The 19,555-nt window shown below is 46.3% G+C and overlaps 1 protein-coding gene across 10 annotated transcripts in view; it reads right to left on the reverse strand.

Moving 5' to 3' along the window:
- Positions 1 to 19,555, reverse strand: part of ENTREP2 (endosomal transmembrane epsin interactor 2) — a 424,627-nt gene that overhangs the window by 216,940 nt on the left and 188,132 nt on the right. For all 10 annotated transcript variants that reach the window (XM_067030097.1, XM_067030098.1, XM_067030100.1 and 7 more), the window contains exon 2: positions 8,143 to 8,199. In XM_067030097.1, the coding sequence (XP_066886198.1) occupies positions 8,143 to 8,199 (57 nt within the window). The remainder of the gene's footprint in view (positions 1 to 8,142; positions 8,200 to 19,555) is intronic.

The following is a 19,555-nucleotide window of genomic DNA, read 5'->3' on the forward strand; positions in this document are numbered from 1 at the left end:
ATTAGCCAAGTCTTAAAAAAAATTTTTTTAATGTTGGTGGTTGTGTTTGGGCTTATAGTATATATATTCACCTTATCACAGCTCACCACAGAGAGCTTAAGAGCCTTACACTGTATACTTCTATCTTCCTGCATTTACACAATTTTTCCATATATATGTTATAAATTCCATAATATCTTGATGTGCTTTTCTTCATACTTCCTGTTCTTTGTGCACATTGAGCTTCTCGGGTCTGTGGGCTCATAGTTTTATCCAATTTTGAAAAAATATTTCAGTATTATTTCCTCAAATAGTTTTTTCTTGTCCATCCTCACTATTTTAGGTACTCATTCCACAGATATGAGGCTTCTTGAAATTTCCCCACACAGCTCACTAATGATTTTTCCATTTTTTACAAAATTTTTTTCTAAGAAACGAAACTGAGTTATTTGTAGAGAGGTGCATGGACCTAGAGTCTGTCACACAGAGTGAAGCAAGTCAGAAAGAGAAAAACAAATACTGTATGCTAACACATATATATGGAATCTAAGAAAAAAAAAAGGTCATGAAGAACCTAGGGGTAAGATGGAAATAAAGACACAGACCTACTAGAGAATGGACTTGAGGATATGGGGAGGGGGAAGGGTAAGCTGTGACAAAGTGAAAGAGTGGCATGGACATATATACACTACCAAACGTAAAATCGATAGCTAGTGGGAAGCAGCTGCACGTAGCACAGGGAGATCAGCTCGGTGCTTTGTGACCACCTAGAGGGGTGGGATAGGGAGGGTGGGAGGGAGGGAGATGCAAGAGGGAAGAGCTATGGGAACATATGTATATGTATAACTGATTCACTTTGTTATAAAGCAGAAACTAACACACCCCATTGTAAAGCAATTATACTCCAATAAAGATGTTAAAGAAATTTTTTTCTCTGTGTCATACATTTTGGAATAATTTCTAGTGCAATGCCTTTGAGTTCACTAATCCTTTCTTATCTCCAATCTAATCTGTTGTTAATCTTGTCCAATGAATTTTTTTCTCCCACTGTAGTACACTAGAAGTTCAACTGGTCTTTTTTATACTGTTTCTACTTTTAAACATCTGCAATACAGTTATAACAACTGTTTTAATATCTTTGTCAGCTATTTCTAACATCCAGGTCAGTTTTGTATTGGTTTCAATTTGTTTATTTTTCTCATCATGTCAGGTTGCATTTTCCTTTTTCTCTGCATGCTTAGTAATCTGATGATGCATGTTGTCTTGGGTGGATAATTTTGTATTCCTATGAACATTCTTGAACTTTGCTCTGGGACATGTATAAATTACTTGGAAATGGTTTTATTCTTTTGGATCTAGCTCTCAAGATTTGTCAGACAGGACTGGAGCAGCATTTAGTCTGGAGCTTATTATTCCCCATAATGGAAGCAAGATTCTGCTGAGTATTCTACCTGCTGTTCCAATGAATCATGAGGTTTTCCAACCTGGGCGGTGGGAAAGCCCTGCGTTTTTGCCTGGTGCTGCTACTTCTAATCCTCTCATTGGTTCTTTCCTGGCCTCACCTGCAAGAGCTGATCAGTATCAGCCGAATACTGATAAGGGATAATCTGTGGGTCTCCTGGACTTTTGTAAGCTCTCAGGCACTTGTCCTGAAAGCTCTAGCCACCCTGAAGTCCTGGGCCCTCAGCTTGTTCTCCTTAACTCAGCTAGTGTGCCAGGCTCTGCCCAGACTCCCCTTACCTGTGCTGCAGCCTGGGGACCCTTCTCACAGCTGGACACGGGCAATCTTAGGACTTACCATGGATGGTGGGGCATCAAGGTAGAAGGAATACACTGTTGAATCGGGCCAAGGTTAGTGAAATGGGCCCACCAAGCAGAGATTCTGGCATTCAACGTCTTAGCTGGAGGAATTAGGAAGGATTATCACTGTTTGTTTGGCTCAAATACGAACCCCAAGGTGGGCTGCACTAAGTAAAGTTGAAATTCCAGACCTTCTAGGTATACCCTCGAGGGAGGAACTTAAAGGCTGGGCGAGACTGGAATGACAGAGTGCACTCTTCATGTAAGACCTGCTCACACGTCCCAGAGGATCCCAAGAACACAGCTTCCACCACGGTGCTGAGAATACATCTGTGAGGGGAGCCCCAGCACACTTGAGGAGCCCCAAGGGACTCTCCTCTGTAGATCAGAAACTGCAGTAGACATGCCTGTGCTGCCATCAAACTAGGATCCCCAAGTGCATGAGGATTCTGGGATCCCAGGGTGGCAGGGGCCGAGTGGCGGCACTTCATCACCAAAGACCAGGTGGGTGTGGTTCGGGTGATGGACAGTAGGGCCAGAGCAGCGGTTCGAAGAGTCTGACTCACAGAGATGCTTGGTGTTGCCTCCTAGAGGTTCTGCCTCTCAGACTGAACCCTAACCGATATACATTCTTATTGGGGTTGATAAAATTTAGCAATAAAAGTAAACCACTATCTGAATAAACCAAAAAGTCAGACTCCTCCACCACTATAACATAAAACGCAAACAGTACTAAACACATCACTCTATATGGCACTCTTATTCCTACAGATTAGTACTTTTCAAAATATGTCTACTTTGCTTTTAAAAAACTATACTAAATAAACTGTAATTTGTTACATGTAAAAATAAATTCTAAAAATGTTTTCAACCCCGTGGTTATTAGTTTCTCAATAGTATTAGTTATCACAAATAATCTAGTGTCCAGGTCAGTACTACCCACTCAAGTTTTTTTTTTTAAGTGTACAGTAGCCCCCTCTTATCTGCAGGGAATACATTCCAAGGCCCCCAGTGGATGCCTGAAATGGCAGATAGTACCAAACCCTGTATATATCAATATATACCTGTGATAAAGCTTAATTCATAAGTTAGGCCCAGTAAGATATTAACAATAATAATATAAAACAGAATAATTATAAAAATATTCTAAAAAAAAAAAAAAAAAAAATTCTGTAATAAAATTTATGTGAATGTGGTCTCTCTCTCAAATATTTTATTGTACAAATTTAATGCCTCTTCCATCTTAACTAAGTGCTTATAGTGTACTATGGCCATACCTTTTGCAGTTTGAGGAGTGACAGCAAAACTAGCATAAATTTCTTTTTCCTTCTTCACAATTTCACAGATAGAAGATTTGTTCTTACTGTAGATCTTGGCAAACTCAACATACGATTTTTCTTTCCTTATTAAGTCTAGCACTTTTACAGCTTCTCTCTGGTGTATCCAAATTGCCAGCATAACTACTCTTGAGCTTTGGGGCCTTTATTAAGTAAAATAAGGGTCACTTGAATACAGCATCGAGATACTGTGACAGTCGCTCCGATAACCCAGCTGGCTACTGAGTGACTAACAGGTGGGATCTGCTGGACAAAGGGATGATTCACGTCCCAGGGGGGCTGGAGTGGGATGGCATGGGTTTCACCACAATACTCAGAACAGCAAGAAATTGAAAACTTATGAATTATCTTTTTTTTTAATTTTTAAAAAATTTATTTTATTTATTTATTTTTGGCTGCATTGGGTTTTCGTTGTTGTGCGCTGGCTTTCTTTAGCTGCGGCAAGCGGGGGCTACTCTTCACTGTGGTACACGGGCTTCTCACTGTGGTGGCTTCTCTTATTGCAGAGCACGGGCTCTAGGCCCGAGGGCTTCAGCAGTTGTGGCTTGCAGGCTCTAGAGCGCAGGCTCAGTAGTTGCGGCGCACAGGCTTAGGTGCTCCACGGCATGTGGGACCTTCCTGGATCAGGGATCAAACCTGTGTCCCCTGCATTGGCAGGTGGATTCTTAACCACTGCGCCACCAGGGAAGCCCTTATGCATTGTTTATTTCTGGAATTTTCCATTTAATACCTTCAGACTGCAGCTGAGGGTGGGTAACTGAGGCCATGTAAAGTGGGACTGTGGATGGTGGGAGGGGGCTCCTGTACTACCTGTGATTATGTGTGAGACTGTTTCCAATATTGATATATGTATAAGCAATCACAAGACATGCCACTGAATCTTTCAAAAAAATGAGCTAATCAGAGCTATACAATCTGAATCTTAATTGGCATCTAGCGTAATGTAGAACCTTTTATAGTTTGATGTAAGGAAGACAATTATCTCAATCATAGGAGACACTCACTCAGCACATAGAAAAAAATGAATGTGAAAAAAAATGTGAACATACATATTCTCTACTGGCGTAGCGCCCGCCTTGTTTCAGAATTTGGAAAGGCTCTTAGAAAATACGATGGTGAGAAAGTCACAGCATCTCCCTCCTCCTCCCCTCGCATCACAAGCCCCAGCTGGAAAGGGTGGCCCCCTTCCTGCCTCCATCAGCCAGCCTGCTGCCCACACTGTGTCCTCTTTCCCAACGCAAGCCCCTCCACCACCCACAGCACATCAGTCGCTCTGGCCTGAAGCTTACACCCCCTCCCTCACCTCACTCTGTCTGACAGGCTCAGAGTGAGGCACAGAAAGGAGGCCCAGCAGGGCTGTGACGGGTTCAGACCCACCAGCCCGTCAGAGGAGAGATATGGCCAACTGACCGAGGGCAGCCCCCACAGCCCCGCATCAGCGTCGCTCCTGGCCTCCCCCAGCCAGCCTGCGAGGCTCTTCCAACACCTCGAGGGGCAGACACCTCCCTTCAGAGAGGGCAACTTGCTCTGGTGGTCATTCGTGGGGGTGGGGGTGTTGTGTCCCCCTGGAAATGAACCAGAACTTACAGTGGCCTCTTCAGTTTTATACCTCAGGAAGATGGAAACGTACCATTAGAGTAAAGGATAAAACTGGAGCTTGGTATAAAAGAACTATTTATCAGAGAAACACACATCAAAACTGCAATGAGATTATTACCTCATGCCCATTGGACTGACTATTGTCAAAAAGGCAAGAAATAATAAATGTTGGTGAGGATGTGGAGAAAAGGGAGCCCTCCTACACTGTGGGTGGGAATGTAAATTGGTGCAGCCACTATGGAGAACAGTATGGAGGTTCCTCAAAAAATTAATAATAGAACTACCATACGACCCAGTGATCCCACTGCTGGGCATATATCTGAAGAAAAAGAAAACACTAATTTGAAAAGACACATGCACCCCGATGTTCACTGCAGCACTATTAACAATAGCCAAGACATGGAAACAACCTAAATGTCCATCAACAGAGGAATGGATAAAGAAGATGTGGTACATATATATAATGGAATATTACTCAGCCATGAAAAAGATAAAATCTTGCCAATTGTGACAACATGGATGGACCTTGAGGGTTTTATGCTAAGTGAAGTAAGTCAGACAGGGAAAGACAAATACTTTATGATTTCACTTGTATGTAGAATCTTAAAAACAAACAAACAAACAACACACAAAATAAATGAACATACCAAAGCAACCAAAAACAAACACGTAGATACAGAGAACAGAATAGTGGTTGCCAGAGGGGAAAGGGGCTCAGTGGAGGAGTGATGGATAGAAACTGGATATTGGCGATGAGCACACTGCAGCGTACACAGATGTAGAAATATAAGGCTGTACACATGAAACTTATATGATGATATAAACCAATGTCATCTCAATAAAAAATAATTCTTAAAAAAAGGGAATTATTTAAATCAAGACTTCAATCTGTTCTAGCTGTGAGACCCTAGGCAAGATACTTACCCTTCTAAGTCTTCCTTTTCTTCTGGAAAATGGGGCTAAAAACAGTAGCTTACTCACAAGGATACTGAGTGGATAAGCTCGGGGGATCCCGTGCAGGGCTTAGTGTGACGGAAACGCCCAGCACATGGTTCCTGTTAACAGTAGTTTGTAGGTGGGCCCTACATGTCGTGGAACACGATGAGGGGCTTGGACGCAGACGCTCGGAGGAGCCTGGGGGGAAGGAGGGCTTCCAGGAAGCAGCGAGAAGTGAGCCCTAATGAGTGGAAGGGCAGGGCAGAGGCCAGAGGGGTCGGGGAGGACCTGTCAGTTGGGGGCCACACCACACGCCGGAAGTCCAGAGGGTCCAGGTGTCAGGGTGAGGCTGGGCAGGGAGGAAAACTAAGGCCACATCAATGCTCAGAGTTTAGAGAGTGAGTTTTCTGCTAACGAATCAAAAGTTGTATCATCCCGGTCAACAGACAGAAGAGTGTCCTTACAGCAGAGACAACCAGTTCTCCACCAAGACTCTGTCCCCACTCCACAACGTGGGCCGTCTCTGGGAGGGACCTGTCCAGGGAGGAACCACCTTTTCCAGCTTTCTTCCCAACTAGACATGCTTCGGGCCCCGTGACGAGCCCTCCCCACTGGTGTGACGTGCAAGCATGAGTGTCCCTTTCAGGCCAAGGAAGTCAAGAAGCACGTGTTTCTCCTCCATCCTCTCCCCCCTTCACTGAAATGCCGGGAACCCCACGGGCCTGGGGAGTGCAGGGCTGCCAGTGGAAGCAAACGGGGTCTTTGAATCTTGTGTGGGGGGAGCAGCCGGTGCCTGGAAGGCCCGCCTGGACGGGAGCAGGAAGCAGATGTTCACAGAGTTAAGACACGAAGTCTGGGGTCTGACAGCAGCTGGTGTCACCCTAACCGACCCCTTACCTCCCTGACTCAGCAAAGCAGCCAGTTGAGCTGGGGGAGCCCTTCCTCCTCGTCTACCTGGAGAGCTGCTGGGCTGCGCGGAGCTGGGGGGTGAGCCCCTGGAAAGCTCGGCTGCAGGGGCTCCCGCTGGGGCCACCCTCCTTGGGTGAGGCCCCGAGACCCACCCTACTGCTGCAGGACTCCCCCACCCCAAGGACACACCTGAGCTACCTACACAAGGAGTCCTGACCCCTCAGCAGGCATGAGCACGTGCATCTTTTGCGGTAAGATGCCCAGTCCCGAGAAGCTCCATCCCAGGGTAGGGCTGGGGCGGGCGGGCGGTGGCCAGGGAATGGGTGCCCTTTCTCCCATCCCCACACCCACCCGAAGGAGGGCGGCTTTCCTCTGTTCAGATGCCAGGCTGAGGGCTTACTCTCTCTGCACCGCACAGTGGGGGTAGGTCAGGAGGGATGGGCAGGTTGTCCCCGTTTCCCTGAAGGGGACCCATAGCACAGCCAAAACGTCAGGCCCCACGGCCCAGTGTCTGCCGCCACTTGCCCCTGCACAGAAGAGTCAGCGTCTCGATACACAAGCCATGATTTACTTTAAAATAATCCAGCAAGGGGCTTAGATGAAACAGGACCAGTCAATGTTGATACCATTGAGGACGGATGGGGTACACGGGGTTCACTATACTAGTCTCTCTACTTTGGTGAATATTTGAAAATTTCAATATAAAACAATTTTAAGGAAATTTCTCAGTATTTTGTACAAGAGGAGGCCCACTGAATTCAACTACCCCTCCCTCCCAGTGCCTTTTCAGGATGTCATGATTCCCCTCACGAAGGAGGAGGTGTTTACAACAGACAAGATTTGTGGGGGGTTTTTCTATTTCCATTAATATTTAGTATGTCATTATCTCCAAGTCTAATCACTTAAAGAAGAGATTTTAAATAATTGATTACTACCTAAGAGAAAAAATCCATGCCGTCTTTTTCATTATCCATCAAAACCCAGAAAACCTCTCCGTATAGTCCTGACGTGGACACATAAATATATGAATGCACATGCTGAGAAGAACACACATACAAATCAATACACATAAATTCGCTCCGGGTACTTTCAGAAGGAAAAACCATCATCCTCTTTCCACCCCCCTCCCCGTGTGGTGTGTCCTCCCCAGCACAAGGCCTGACCCCATGAAAGAGGGCTCCAGGGGCACCCCTTTCTTCCTTCTTCCAAAGAAACATCTATGCAAATAAATACCAATACCTCATAGAGTTTCACAGTCTCCAAAACACACAGAAAGCTAACATCTCTGGAACTCAGATGAGCTACATCCTATTGTGTGATCACCCGTAAGCATATGCATGTGCACGATCGTGTTTATCAGTCTAGAGAAAACGCTTGCATCTGCACTTATTCAAATGCCTTTGTTGGTGGCACGTCCTCCAAGAGGGCACAACACTGACAAACAGGAAGAGGATGGCCCGTGAGCACCTGTGGAGGGGGCAGCAGGACGCCCACAGTCAGGACTAACGCGCCTTGAAAGCACTCACACATCCACAGGCGGAGCCCTGCTCCATGGCCGCATGGGAACCCGGGTGCCACTTACCACGAGGGACAGGGGCCTCTTCCAGGAGACGACACCGATGAGTCCCGACAGCAGCACCTGGAACAGAGAGAGCAGGGGGTGAGGAGCCTGCCAGGACTTTTCTAGAGCACAGCACGCAGGCAGGAGCGGGTCACGGTGGTGGGTCTGTCCCTCCCGACAGTCACACCTGCAGCCACCACGCGGGGCCAGAGTGACCAGCTCGCAGGGATGCCGAGAGCAGATGCGCTTTCTGAACGAGCCTCCCACCCAGCCCCGGGCCCTCAGCCTTATCCCCCCAGGTCCTGAGAGATACTTGCTGTGTGAGTTAACATCACAGACAGCACTGAACACACTACTTTGGGGAGGGCAGTGCTGTCACCACTCACAGGTCACCTGCAACCTGCACAGCAGCCCAAAGGCTCCCTCTGTTCTCCCACACCTAGGACCCCCCCTCAGCCCCTAAAGGGGTCTCCCCTTCACTCTCACCCCACCGAGGTGGCTCCCTTGCTTTCCACACTGGCTCTAAGCTGCCTGCCCCGGCCCAGGCCATCCCCGTCCGACCCCTGGCCCCCGTCCCGCCGAGCGTGTCCCCCCTGAACCTCCCCGGCAGTGCCCCCTCCGCCCTGGCTCCCCTGTCGCCCTGTGTCTGCCGACTCTCCAGACAACCACCCTCGGTTCCTGGCCCACCCTTCTTCCGGGCTGCCCCCGAAGCCCATGTCAGACCCATGTCTGCTGATCCCCATATTCCCAGTCTCCTTGTGTCCAGGCAGGGCCACTGGACCACAGAGACACAGCTGCAGCCCGCACCCACTGCCCGCTGCAATCTGCCTTCAGAGGGGTCGCTGGACGCAACAGACAAGGGCCATTACCACCTTGACTTTCCACAGTGGGCCTGGGCCAGGCAGTCCGGGACCAGGCTGGAGGGGCCGGGCTGCACTTCCCCTGGGATTCCAAAAGGACCGACCCCAGACCCGGAGAAGAACACGCAATTGAACAGACCCACAAGGTCCCGTTGGTGACAGAGCCCAGTTCACCCTCCGGCACCTCTGCACTGAGCAGGCCCGAGTCTTAGACCCTGCAGCCTCCACCCACCCAGTGCCGTGCTGGTCTCAGATGTCCAACAACACCGGGACCAGTTGTCTTTATATGAAAGGCTTTAAACCTCATTCACACACACACACACACACACACACACACACACACACACACACACACACACACACACACTTAACAGGAAAGAATGAATGGAAGAGCTTCAGCATGCTCTGCTCCCCAGCCTGTCACATCTACCTTCTCTCTTCAGGGCACGTACCTCTTCCAAACGCAGCCAATGCTGCAAATGTTACAGACAACCGTTTTCCCACCTCCCGAGTCTCCTCTCTCTGTGATGCCACCCAGCTCCATCTCCAGCCATCACAGAAACCCTGGGCTGCTGTTCCCCACCCCCCCTGCCCCACGGTCTCCATGGCCAAGTCTCCGTCATTGTTCTCCATGTGCCTCTAAAGCCGCTCTCTCCCCTTCTGCACCCAACACTCCACCCATCAGAACACCCTCTCTGGTGTCGAATTTCTTCCTCCTCGATGGACACACGACTTCCCCCAAGTCATTTTCCGTTGGACTGAGCTGCCATTTCTCCTAAGGACAGGCTGTCGGGACTCTCACCATCACCTCATGCTGGATAGCGCACACCCTGACCTCTTCTCTCCACCTCCAAACCTTCTTGTGGAGAATCCAAAACTTCTGCCAACTCCGCCATCAACATCTGAGCTCCTGGCGCGTTCAGGAGCCGCAGTCGTGAAGCTGGGTTGGCTCTTCCTCTCAACACCTCTCCTCCCCCTCTGCTTGCCATCGCTCTCATGATTTACCTGCCTGGACGGGGTGCTCAGCCACTCACTCACCTCTGCCCCTCCACTGGAACTGCGCTGGACGCCTCTGTCAGGTGGATGTCACCTCCCTGGCCCGGCAACCAGACCCACACAAATCCGGTCCCTGATTTCCCACCAGCACTGCCCTAAGTGACCGTCCACTCATGTCCTGGCCACTTTGGGCACCAAAGCCACTGCATTTCTCAAACACGAGCCCTGGAACAGAACCCCTGCAGGCTGTCTTCCCTCCATACTCAGCACTCCCCTCCTGTCACCCCCCCACCTCCTGGCCCCCTGCCTCAGCCCCACCCCTTTCTCTTCCTTCAGATGATGGCCAAGCTCTGGGGGCTGAGCTCTGACCCCACCATCCCCCTAGGACAGGGCTTCCACAGTGTCCTCTGTCTGCCCTTCACACCAACACTGGCCATGCCCAGACTGAGCCCGGAGAGAGGATGAGAATTCTCAGACTATCTCCCAGAAGATGTCCACTTACGCTCTGCCTTCTCCTTCCCATTTCTACCAGATGAAATTTCACCCATCCTTCAAGACGTGGCCCAATGCCTCCTCACCCAGGAAGGGCCTAGGAATTCGAGAGAATGTGGGGCCCCACTGAACTCCCAAACCAGCCCAGACCTCCCAAGTCCTCTCTGATACGCACAGACAGAACTCCTTCATCTTCTAAGCTGAAGCTGCTAAAACTATCAAGTCTCTACGATGACCAGGCCACTTACAACAGGGATATTACTGGACCTCCAAAGAGCAGGGGTTTCTAAACACAAAAGAAGTTAACAGCACTTCTCTTAGGCCACAGTAAAAATTCTTGACATTTCCCGTCTTCATCACGAAGTTATAATTCCACAAATCCCCTCAAATAATTTTACTTCCAACAAACATGGATAATTTGCTTCTTGAAGATAATTTACATTTCTAAATATCAGTAATAACTATAATTGGGAATGGATCCAAGTCCCCTATACGAAGGCGAAGAATAAAACCATCAAATGCAATGAGGCATGGACATTCCGACCTTGTATAATGCCTTCCACTTGAGTGTGAGTAGGGTGTGCTATTCCGTGACCCTCCCCAGGGACAGCATCTTGAAATGATGTTGCCCTGGCAACACCTTGACTGCAGCCTTGTGGGACCCTGGCCAGTTGACCCTACTAAGCCATGTCCAGACTCATGACCCAAGAAATCTGTGAGATGGTAAATGGGTGTTGTGTTAAGCTGCAAAGTTGGCAGAAATCTGCTCTGCAGAAATAGAAAACAAATTGTCAGGGACTGAATGTCTGTGTCCCCCCCAAATCCATATGGTGAAGCCCCTACCCTCAGTGTGGTGGTATTTGGAGGCAGGACCTTCAGGAGGTGATTAGGGTTAGATTAGGTTGTGAAGGTGGGGCCTCCATGATAGGATGGTGGCCTTATAGGAAGAGAAGGAGAGAGAGATCTCTCTCTCCACATGTACACACCATGGAAAGGCCACATGAGGACACAGAGAAGTGAGCAGTCTACAAGCCAAGAAGAGGGCCCTCCCCAGAACCTGACCATGCAGCATCCTGATTGCAGACTTTCAGCCTCCAGAACTGCAAGAAAATACAGTTCTGTTTAATTGGCCCAGTCTATGATAATTTTTAAAATTTAATATTTATTTTATATTGGGGTATAGTTGATTTACAATGTTGTGTTAGTTTCAGGTATACAGCAAAGTGATTCAGTTATACATAGACACATGTCCATTCTTTTTCAGATTTTTTTCCCATATACGTTATTATAGAATATCGATAGCGCTCCCTGTGCTTTACAGTAGGTCCTTGTTGATTATCTATTTTATATATAGTAGTATGTGTATATTAATTACAAACTCCTAATTTATACCTCCCCCACCTTTCCCCTTTGGTAACCATAAGTTTGTTTTCAATATCTATAAGTCTGTTTCTGTTTTGTAAATAAGTTCATTTGTATCATTTTTTTAAGATTCCACATATAAGTGATATCATAGGATATGTCTTTCTCTATCAGACTTATTTCACTCAGTATGACAATCTCCAGGTCCACCCATGTTGCTGCAAATGGCATTATTTCTACGATATTTTGTTACTGCAGCCTGAGCTTACTAATACACTAACACATCCAGATTTTTGTTCCTAAATATCCCCTCTCCCTCCACATCTGCTCTCAGGCGGAGCGGACTTCTCTGCCTCTGGTACAGAAACACAGTACCAGCTCTAACAAGGGTGACTACATTAGAGTGCAGGAGACTTTCAAAGACCAGATGCTGGGCTCCTCCTCCCTGAGGGTGCCTGCTCCCATCCCCATGGCAACCAAGGGAGGGGACCATATCCCTGCTCTGAAACAACAGGGACTTAGCTTGAACTGCTGTTTGCTCAATCCTAGCAACAAGGCAGGACGCTGTTGCATGTTCTGCCATCTCAGTAATTCTGCAGGCTTACTTTGTACCACTCCTGTGGGGAACGGGGTCCTGCATTTAGCTGGCCAGTGAAATTATATCTCAAGTACCCTCTGTCCTGTTTGATTTGCCAGGATTGTTATTCAAAGTCTGCAGTTTACAAAGACATTGAATAGGGTCAGAGAAGAGGAACAGACAATTCAGTAGTTGTGAAAGAAAAGCCGAGAAGAACAGGAAAGGCATGATGCTACCCAGAGAGAAGGGTTAACTTTCCCAGCACCTGTGAGTTGCTGTGAGGACGCCAACTGGCTCTTTTCTCCACTTCCCCACCCAGCCTACAGAGATGCAAGAGACAAAATTAGAAACGAGAAAGAGCTTCCTGCTGTTGAGAGCAATGAGAGGGGATAAGAGACTGCGGGGAAGTAACAGCATCTTTACAGCAGAAGTCCTTGCCTTTGATTGGTGCTGCCCCTGTACTCTGAGGCCCGGAATAAATCAGTCCTTTAAATCTTGTCTCTGAGATTGAAAAGTTCTTTCACTGCCTAAAATCAGGAACTTTCTTCAGATCTTCCAAGCTGGTTCAAAGGCAAATGGTAATGCAACATTTCGGGTAGTGAAGCAAGTGCTTCCAGAATGCAGACTGGAAAGCCAATTAAATTATTTCACAAAATATATGGCCGGCTGCCCCATAGCTACAGTGGTACCAGTTTACCACTAAAAAGCCAGCATTCATGTGTCTGGAGAAAGACCTGCTGTTGCAATAAGGGCACAGATAGTACTCTGAGCTGTTGAGAATGAAAGACGTCTGTGGGTCCCCACCTTCCAAACCTTCCGGATTGCAGGCCTGCGCTATGTGGGCCTCATGGAGTAGATGATCCTCCTACTTTGTCCCACCTCCATTTTTTTCTCTTTCAGCCTGTTTATCTTTGTGTGGGTCTCCCCGGGGCCACATGGCCAGGTTCCATCAGGCGTGCAGGCCCTCAGCCTCCTGAGTCCATCTTGGCTCCCGTCTGGGAAAGAGATACCTCTGCAGCCTTCCCATCCGACCCATGCCTGTGCCTCTTTCCCTCAGCACATTCCTGCTCCCAACAGTTCGCTTCCGGCCCGTGGTCCCAACTTTCTCTGCATATCAGTGCATCAAACTCAGATCATCCACAAGGAAAGCCACTCTCCTCAAAGGACCTTCTCCATGATAGAAAAAGAACTCTACAGCTTTCATTTGCTTTTCATACAGTAGCAAAGCTATAAATCGATGACAAAGTTGCCCCATGAAAGAAAAAAAAGTAAAATCATATAAATGTTATAAATAACTCATGAGTCAAAAGAAAATCAGAGCTGAGATACAGGCCACCTGTTCTACTGCAATGTGTGTTTCCTTGATGCAAATTAGCTCGCATACGCTGGGTACCAAACTCATGTGCCCTGGCTCTGCCCTGTAAGATGTAGGCTTCTCCAGAGCTGTTTACTCTGAAATTAGGGTAGTTTCTAGACCCGCCACTGGATTTTGTAATTTGATGAGTAATGTCGCACATATATTATTATACTTTTAAAAATAAGTTGATTTTTAAATGTTTTTAAATAATTGGTTTCCTTTGTAATCCTGTATATTTTATTTCATGCATTTAAAAACCTCATTCTGAGAGGGACCCCAAAGACCTCACCAGACTGCTCTACCAGAAGTTAGGAACCCTTGATTTAGAAGTCCTTGATTCAGTGCAGATCTTTTAGGGGCAAATTCCCCTTTTTTGTTTATCTGTAAATTTCTTACTTCACCTCATGCTTGAAAAGTAGTTTTGTTGGATACACAATCCTAGGTGGACAGTTTCTTCTCTCAAGAGCTTGAAGATATTATTCTACTTCCTGGTTTCCACTGTTGCCATCAAGAAGTTGGCTGTTGGGGCTTTTCTGGTGGCGCAGTGGTTGAGAGTCCGCCTGCCAATGCAGGGAACGCGGGTTCGTGCCCCGGTCCGGGGGGATCCCTCATGCCGCGGAGCAGCTGGGCCCGTGAGCCATGGCCGCTAAGCCTGTGAGTCCAGAGCCTGCGCGTCCGGAGCCTGTGCTCCGGCAACGGGAGAGGCCGCAGCAGTGAGAGGTCCGCATACCACACACACAAAAAAAGTTGGCTGTCTTTAAACTGCTGTTCCTCCTTGAGGGGTGTTGCTCACTCTTTAAAGACTTTTAAGATTGTCTCCTTGCCCTTGGTGTTCTGAAGTTTCTGCATGATATGTCTACGTGTGCATTTCTTTTTCTTTATCCTCTTTGAGATGGACTGTGCTTCTGAATCTGTAAATTTATATTTTTCATTAGTTCTGGAAACTTTTAGCCAGTACTTCTTCAAATATTTTCTCTCCTACGTTCTCTCTGTCGGGGACCCCAATAGCCACATGCTGATCCTTCATACTTCATCCTCCAAATTCCTTAGTTCTTCTTTCACATCTTCCACACCCATGCCACTCAGTATTTCATTCTGAATAATTTCTTCAGGTGTATTTTCCAGATGACTAATTTTCCCTGTTAATCAGCTGTTGAACATTTGTTTAGAAAAATTCAATGGTTCTATTTTAGGTATTTAGAAGTTCTATTTTCACCTTTCCCCAAATACAGCTATTCGTTTCAGATAGTTTCTTGTTGCATGCTCATCTTTAGCATTCTGCCCATAATTACTTTAACTGTTTAACGTTCAGAGGTTCTAGAGTCCAAGGGGGTAGTGAAAGGAAGGCGTCTAAGTCTGTCCTTCATTGTTTCTGTTGACCCCCAGTCATTGCAGCTGGCTTTCTTTGATGCCTGCATTCTTGGAAGTCTTTTTTTTTTTTTTTTTTTTTTTTTTGCGTTACACGGGCCTCTCACTGTTGTGGCCTCTCCCGTTGCAGAGCACAGGCTCCAACACGCAGGCTCAGTGGCCATGGATCACGGGCCCAGCCGCTCTGCAGCATGTGGGACCTTCCCAGACCGGGACACAAACGCGTGTCCCCTGCATCAGCAGGCAGATTCTCAACCACTGCGCCACCAGGGAAGCCCACTGGAAGTCTTTTGTTGTGAATACAGCACTTGATCTTCATCAGTGAGGTTCTATGGACCCAAAATGGAGGAATTTTTCCCAATAGAGTTGTACTTCTGCCAGTAACCAGGGAGCACCCAGAATTCGTTAACACTATGGTCTGCAGGGACCTCATGGCACAGCGTGGAGACCTCAGGAAGAGCCCTCCTGGCCAGCCTTGCTGTGCAGGGGGCATCCAGGCTCAGGGCAACCTCCCTGCAGCCATGCACTGCTCTGACTGCTCCCTTATCCCTGGACTCCAGCCACCTGCCACCATGTGTGGTGTTTGCGTGTGTGTATGTGTGTGTGTGTATTTGCAGATGAGGTGGGGGGGCCTCAGAGACCTGCAGTGCCTCAAGGAGCATGTCCTTTGTCCAAAACCAAGGCATAGGCAGATCGGTGTCTGGTGAGGCCCACGTCCTGGTCCATAGACAGTGGTCCTTCCACTGTGTCTTCACTGGCGGAAAGGGTGAGGGAGCTCCTGGAGTCTCTCCTATAAGGGCACTAATCCCATTCATGCAGACTCCACCCTCATGACCCAATCCCCTCGCAAAGGCTCTACTCCAAACACCATCACACTCGGGACTAGGATTTGACGTGTGAATTTTTGGGGGACACAAACATTCAATCTACAGCATCCAGGATATCACAGGTGATTTTCTAATGTATAATATAAATTACAAATATTAGTATAATTTTATGTTGGTTTATATTACTTTAATTTTATATTAATTTATACTAGTAATATAAATTACTAATATAGTATGCAAAATATAAATTACTACAATTGATTCCCTCTCAAATCCAAAAAATAAATGTACCTATTAACACTAAGAAATTGGGAAAGTGGCCAAACAGCTACAGGCAAATTCTTCACAAACTTCAAAGCACAGAGATTTCCAACACTATTTAATTTTTCTCTGAGCACAGAGGGAGAAAACAAGGAAACTTTCCAAATTTTTTTAACAAATGTCAGCATAACAATTACAAACCTGTAAAATATCAAAAGAGTAGAAAATAGACCAATTTTACTTATAAACAGAGGAACATAAATTTTAAAATAAAATGGTAGAAAATAGAATTTAGCAGTACATTTAGAAGGATAAAGAACAAGACAAGGGGTTCATGTCAGGAATGAAAAGATGGTTCACTAAGAGGAAATGTAGCAATAAAATTAATCATTAATATGATAAAAGTGAAAAATATGGTAATTCAGTAGATGTAGAAAAGGCATTTGATAAAATTCAATCTCCATTTTTTACAAAAAAAAAAGTTCTTCAGTTAGTAAGATAAAGATGCCCACAATCACCACTTATATTTAAATTTCTTCTGAAAATACTAGTGTGGTGTGCAGACTAGTGACAGGGTCCCAAGTACCTCCACCCCTGGTGTACTAGTTCTACAGAATCCCCTCCCCTTGAGGATGGGAGGGGCTGTGAACCTGATGGATTTCTATCTCAATCTTGGGCTGAGGTTACGCTATGTGACAAGGGTGAAAGGATTTTGCAGACGTACTTGGGTTCCAAATCAGTTTGAGTTAACTCCCTTGAGTTAATCCAAGGGAGTTTGTCCTGGGTGGGCCTGACCTCATCAAGGAAGCCCTCTGGGTCTCGGCCCTTCCTGAGTCAAAAATTTGAAGCACGTGGGAGATTCTGCCCTGGCCTTGCAGAGTGCACTGCCCCGTCGTGTGTCGCGGGAGAGCTTCTCCAGCCCACAGCTTGCAAGAAAACCATAAGAACGAGTTCTGCCAACACCTTAGGGAGTGTGGAAGTGGATCTTTCCCTGGTCAGGCCACCAGATGAAGCTGCATCGAGCCTCACCTTGATTTTAGCCTTCAGACTCCGAGTGGGGACCCAGCCCAAATGCTCCAGACTCCTGACCCATGGAAACTGTGAGATAATAAATCTGTGCTGTTTTAAGCCTCTGTGCTTGTGGTAATTTGCTCTATAGCAACAGAAAACTAATATAAGTATTGGAAAGGGGGGCAAAATTACTACTAGTTGAAAATGATATACTTATCGAACTAGAAAACCCAAGGGAATTGATAAAAAAGAAAAGAAAAAGAAACCATAAGAGGATTCAGTAAACCATCTGGTTAGAAATTTAACATGAAGAAAGTATATTACTATCAATACTCACATTTATTGAGCACTGACTGTATAGCAGACACTTAGCAAGGTTTTATACTTTACCTCTTTGTATCCTGACAACGCTGAAAGGCATGTGTGATCTTTGTGCCCTACTGCACAGATGAGAAAAGTAAAGTACCAAGAGGTTAAGTGACTCACCCCATTATAATGTCAGGTATAAACTCATGAACTACAGAAAAAATAGCTTTCCCATAGGCATGTAAGAAAAGGTCGGTTAGAAAAGAGGATAAAATTAAGGAAAGATTATTCCATTTGTAATAGCAAGCAAAAAGGTAGACTGTCTTAGAAAAAACAGACTAATATGAAATGAACAAAAGCACTATCAAGAAAATCTCAAACATCTATTGAAATCATAAAATACTTCATAATTAGATGGAAAAGGATTCATTTCTTTAAATAGAAGGACGAAACAATACATAAATCCCATGCAATTCTCATTTGCATACTAAAAAGGGAAAAAGAAAACCTATCCAATCAAAAGTGTTGGGACAACTGATTAGACACTTTTTTTTTTTTTTTTTTTTTGGTACGCAGGCCCCGTTGCAGAGCACAGGCTCCGGACGCGCAGGCTCAGCGGCCATGGCTCACGGGCCCAGCCGCTCCGCGGCATGTGGGATCTTCCCGGACAGGGGCACGAACCCGTGTCCCCTGCATCGGCAGGCGGACTCTCAACCACTGCGCCACCAGGGAAGCCCTACCTCACTTTTTATACCAAAAAAAAAAAAAAAAAATTCCAGAGGAACCAAGAAGTAAAACATAAATCAAAACATGAACACCCTAGAAGAACATGGCAGAATCTTAAAAGAATCTTTAGAAAAGAAGTCAGCCCTTTTGAGGCACAACACAGAATCAAGGGTCCTAATAGAAAAGATGAATGAATTAAATATTTGTTTTTAAAAAAGCACCTGCATGTGATGAACAGAATCTTGGTTCTCAGTCCTAGGGCCTCCCTGTATGAGAAGTATGAGGCTTTGACATGTGATGTGGTAGCCTCTGGACAGAGTGGGCAGAGTGCCATCCCCACCCAATGTTGGCCTTGGCCATGGGAGGTGGGGGTGGCCACCAACCCAAGGCACCCCGGGGGTATCACGTGTTGCCCCTCGCCCTCTGCGCTCCTGCCTCCCATCCCACAGAAGGACACAGCCCCATCAGCCTGGGCCCCAAAATGGACACACGGCACAGACCTAAACCCAACCGAGAGCCTCCAGCCCAAAGTGCGAGCCCCAGTTGAACTGCAAACCCAGAGGAGAAAATAGAGGTAGGCTACTGGCAACTACTGACTTTTGGGTGCTTCTTTATGTAGTCGTGGCAAGAGCCAATGAACATATATTTATGTTTAAAAAGAACATAAAATCAGAGACCAGCTGCACATAGGAATAATATTTATAATACAATAAACAAAGGGGTGATCATCTCAGTTCACAAAGAATTCATATACATTAATAAGAAAAAGGAACCACTCAATAGAAAAAAGTGGCTAAGGATTTGGAATAGGAAGTTCACATTTTTAATGGACAATCAGCATATAAAGGGATGCTTAAACCTACTCCAAAATTTTAAAAGCAAGCCAAAAGAGAAATATTTTTATCAATCAGACTGTCAATGTGTTTTGGTGGAGTTTGATAAAAACCCAGTAGTGGCAAGGGGCGGGGGGAAGCTTCCTCTCGACTATTCTGGGTGTTGGTATAAATTGAGGCAGCCTGCCTTGGGGGCAAGTTCATAAACCTCTCAAATCAGAAACTTCACATACTCATACTCATTGATGGGAGTTTAGCCTACGATGTGCTACCAGAGGTACACCACACTGTTTACTGCAAAAAGCTGTAACCAGTGGGTAATAATAAAGGGCTAGTTAAATAAACTTTGATATTTACACATAATGCGAATATACGCATTATGACATTTGAGGTAGGTCTGTTTGTGCTGTTGTGGAACGGTCTCAAAGATAAATAACTGACAAGACACAGCCTGATGT

This window comes from Kogia breviceps, chromosome 3 (assembly GCF_026419965.1).
Source record: "Kogia breviceps isolate mKogBre1 chromosome 3, mKogBre1 haplotype 1, whole genome shotgun sequence".
In the NCBI taxonomy this organism is placed as follows: domain Eukaryota; kingdom Metazoa; phylum Chordata; class Mammalia; order Artiodactyla; family Physeteridae; genus Kogia; species Kogia breviceps.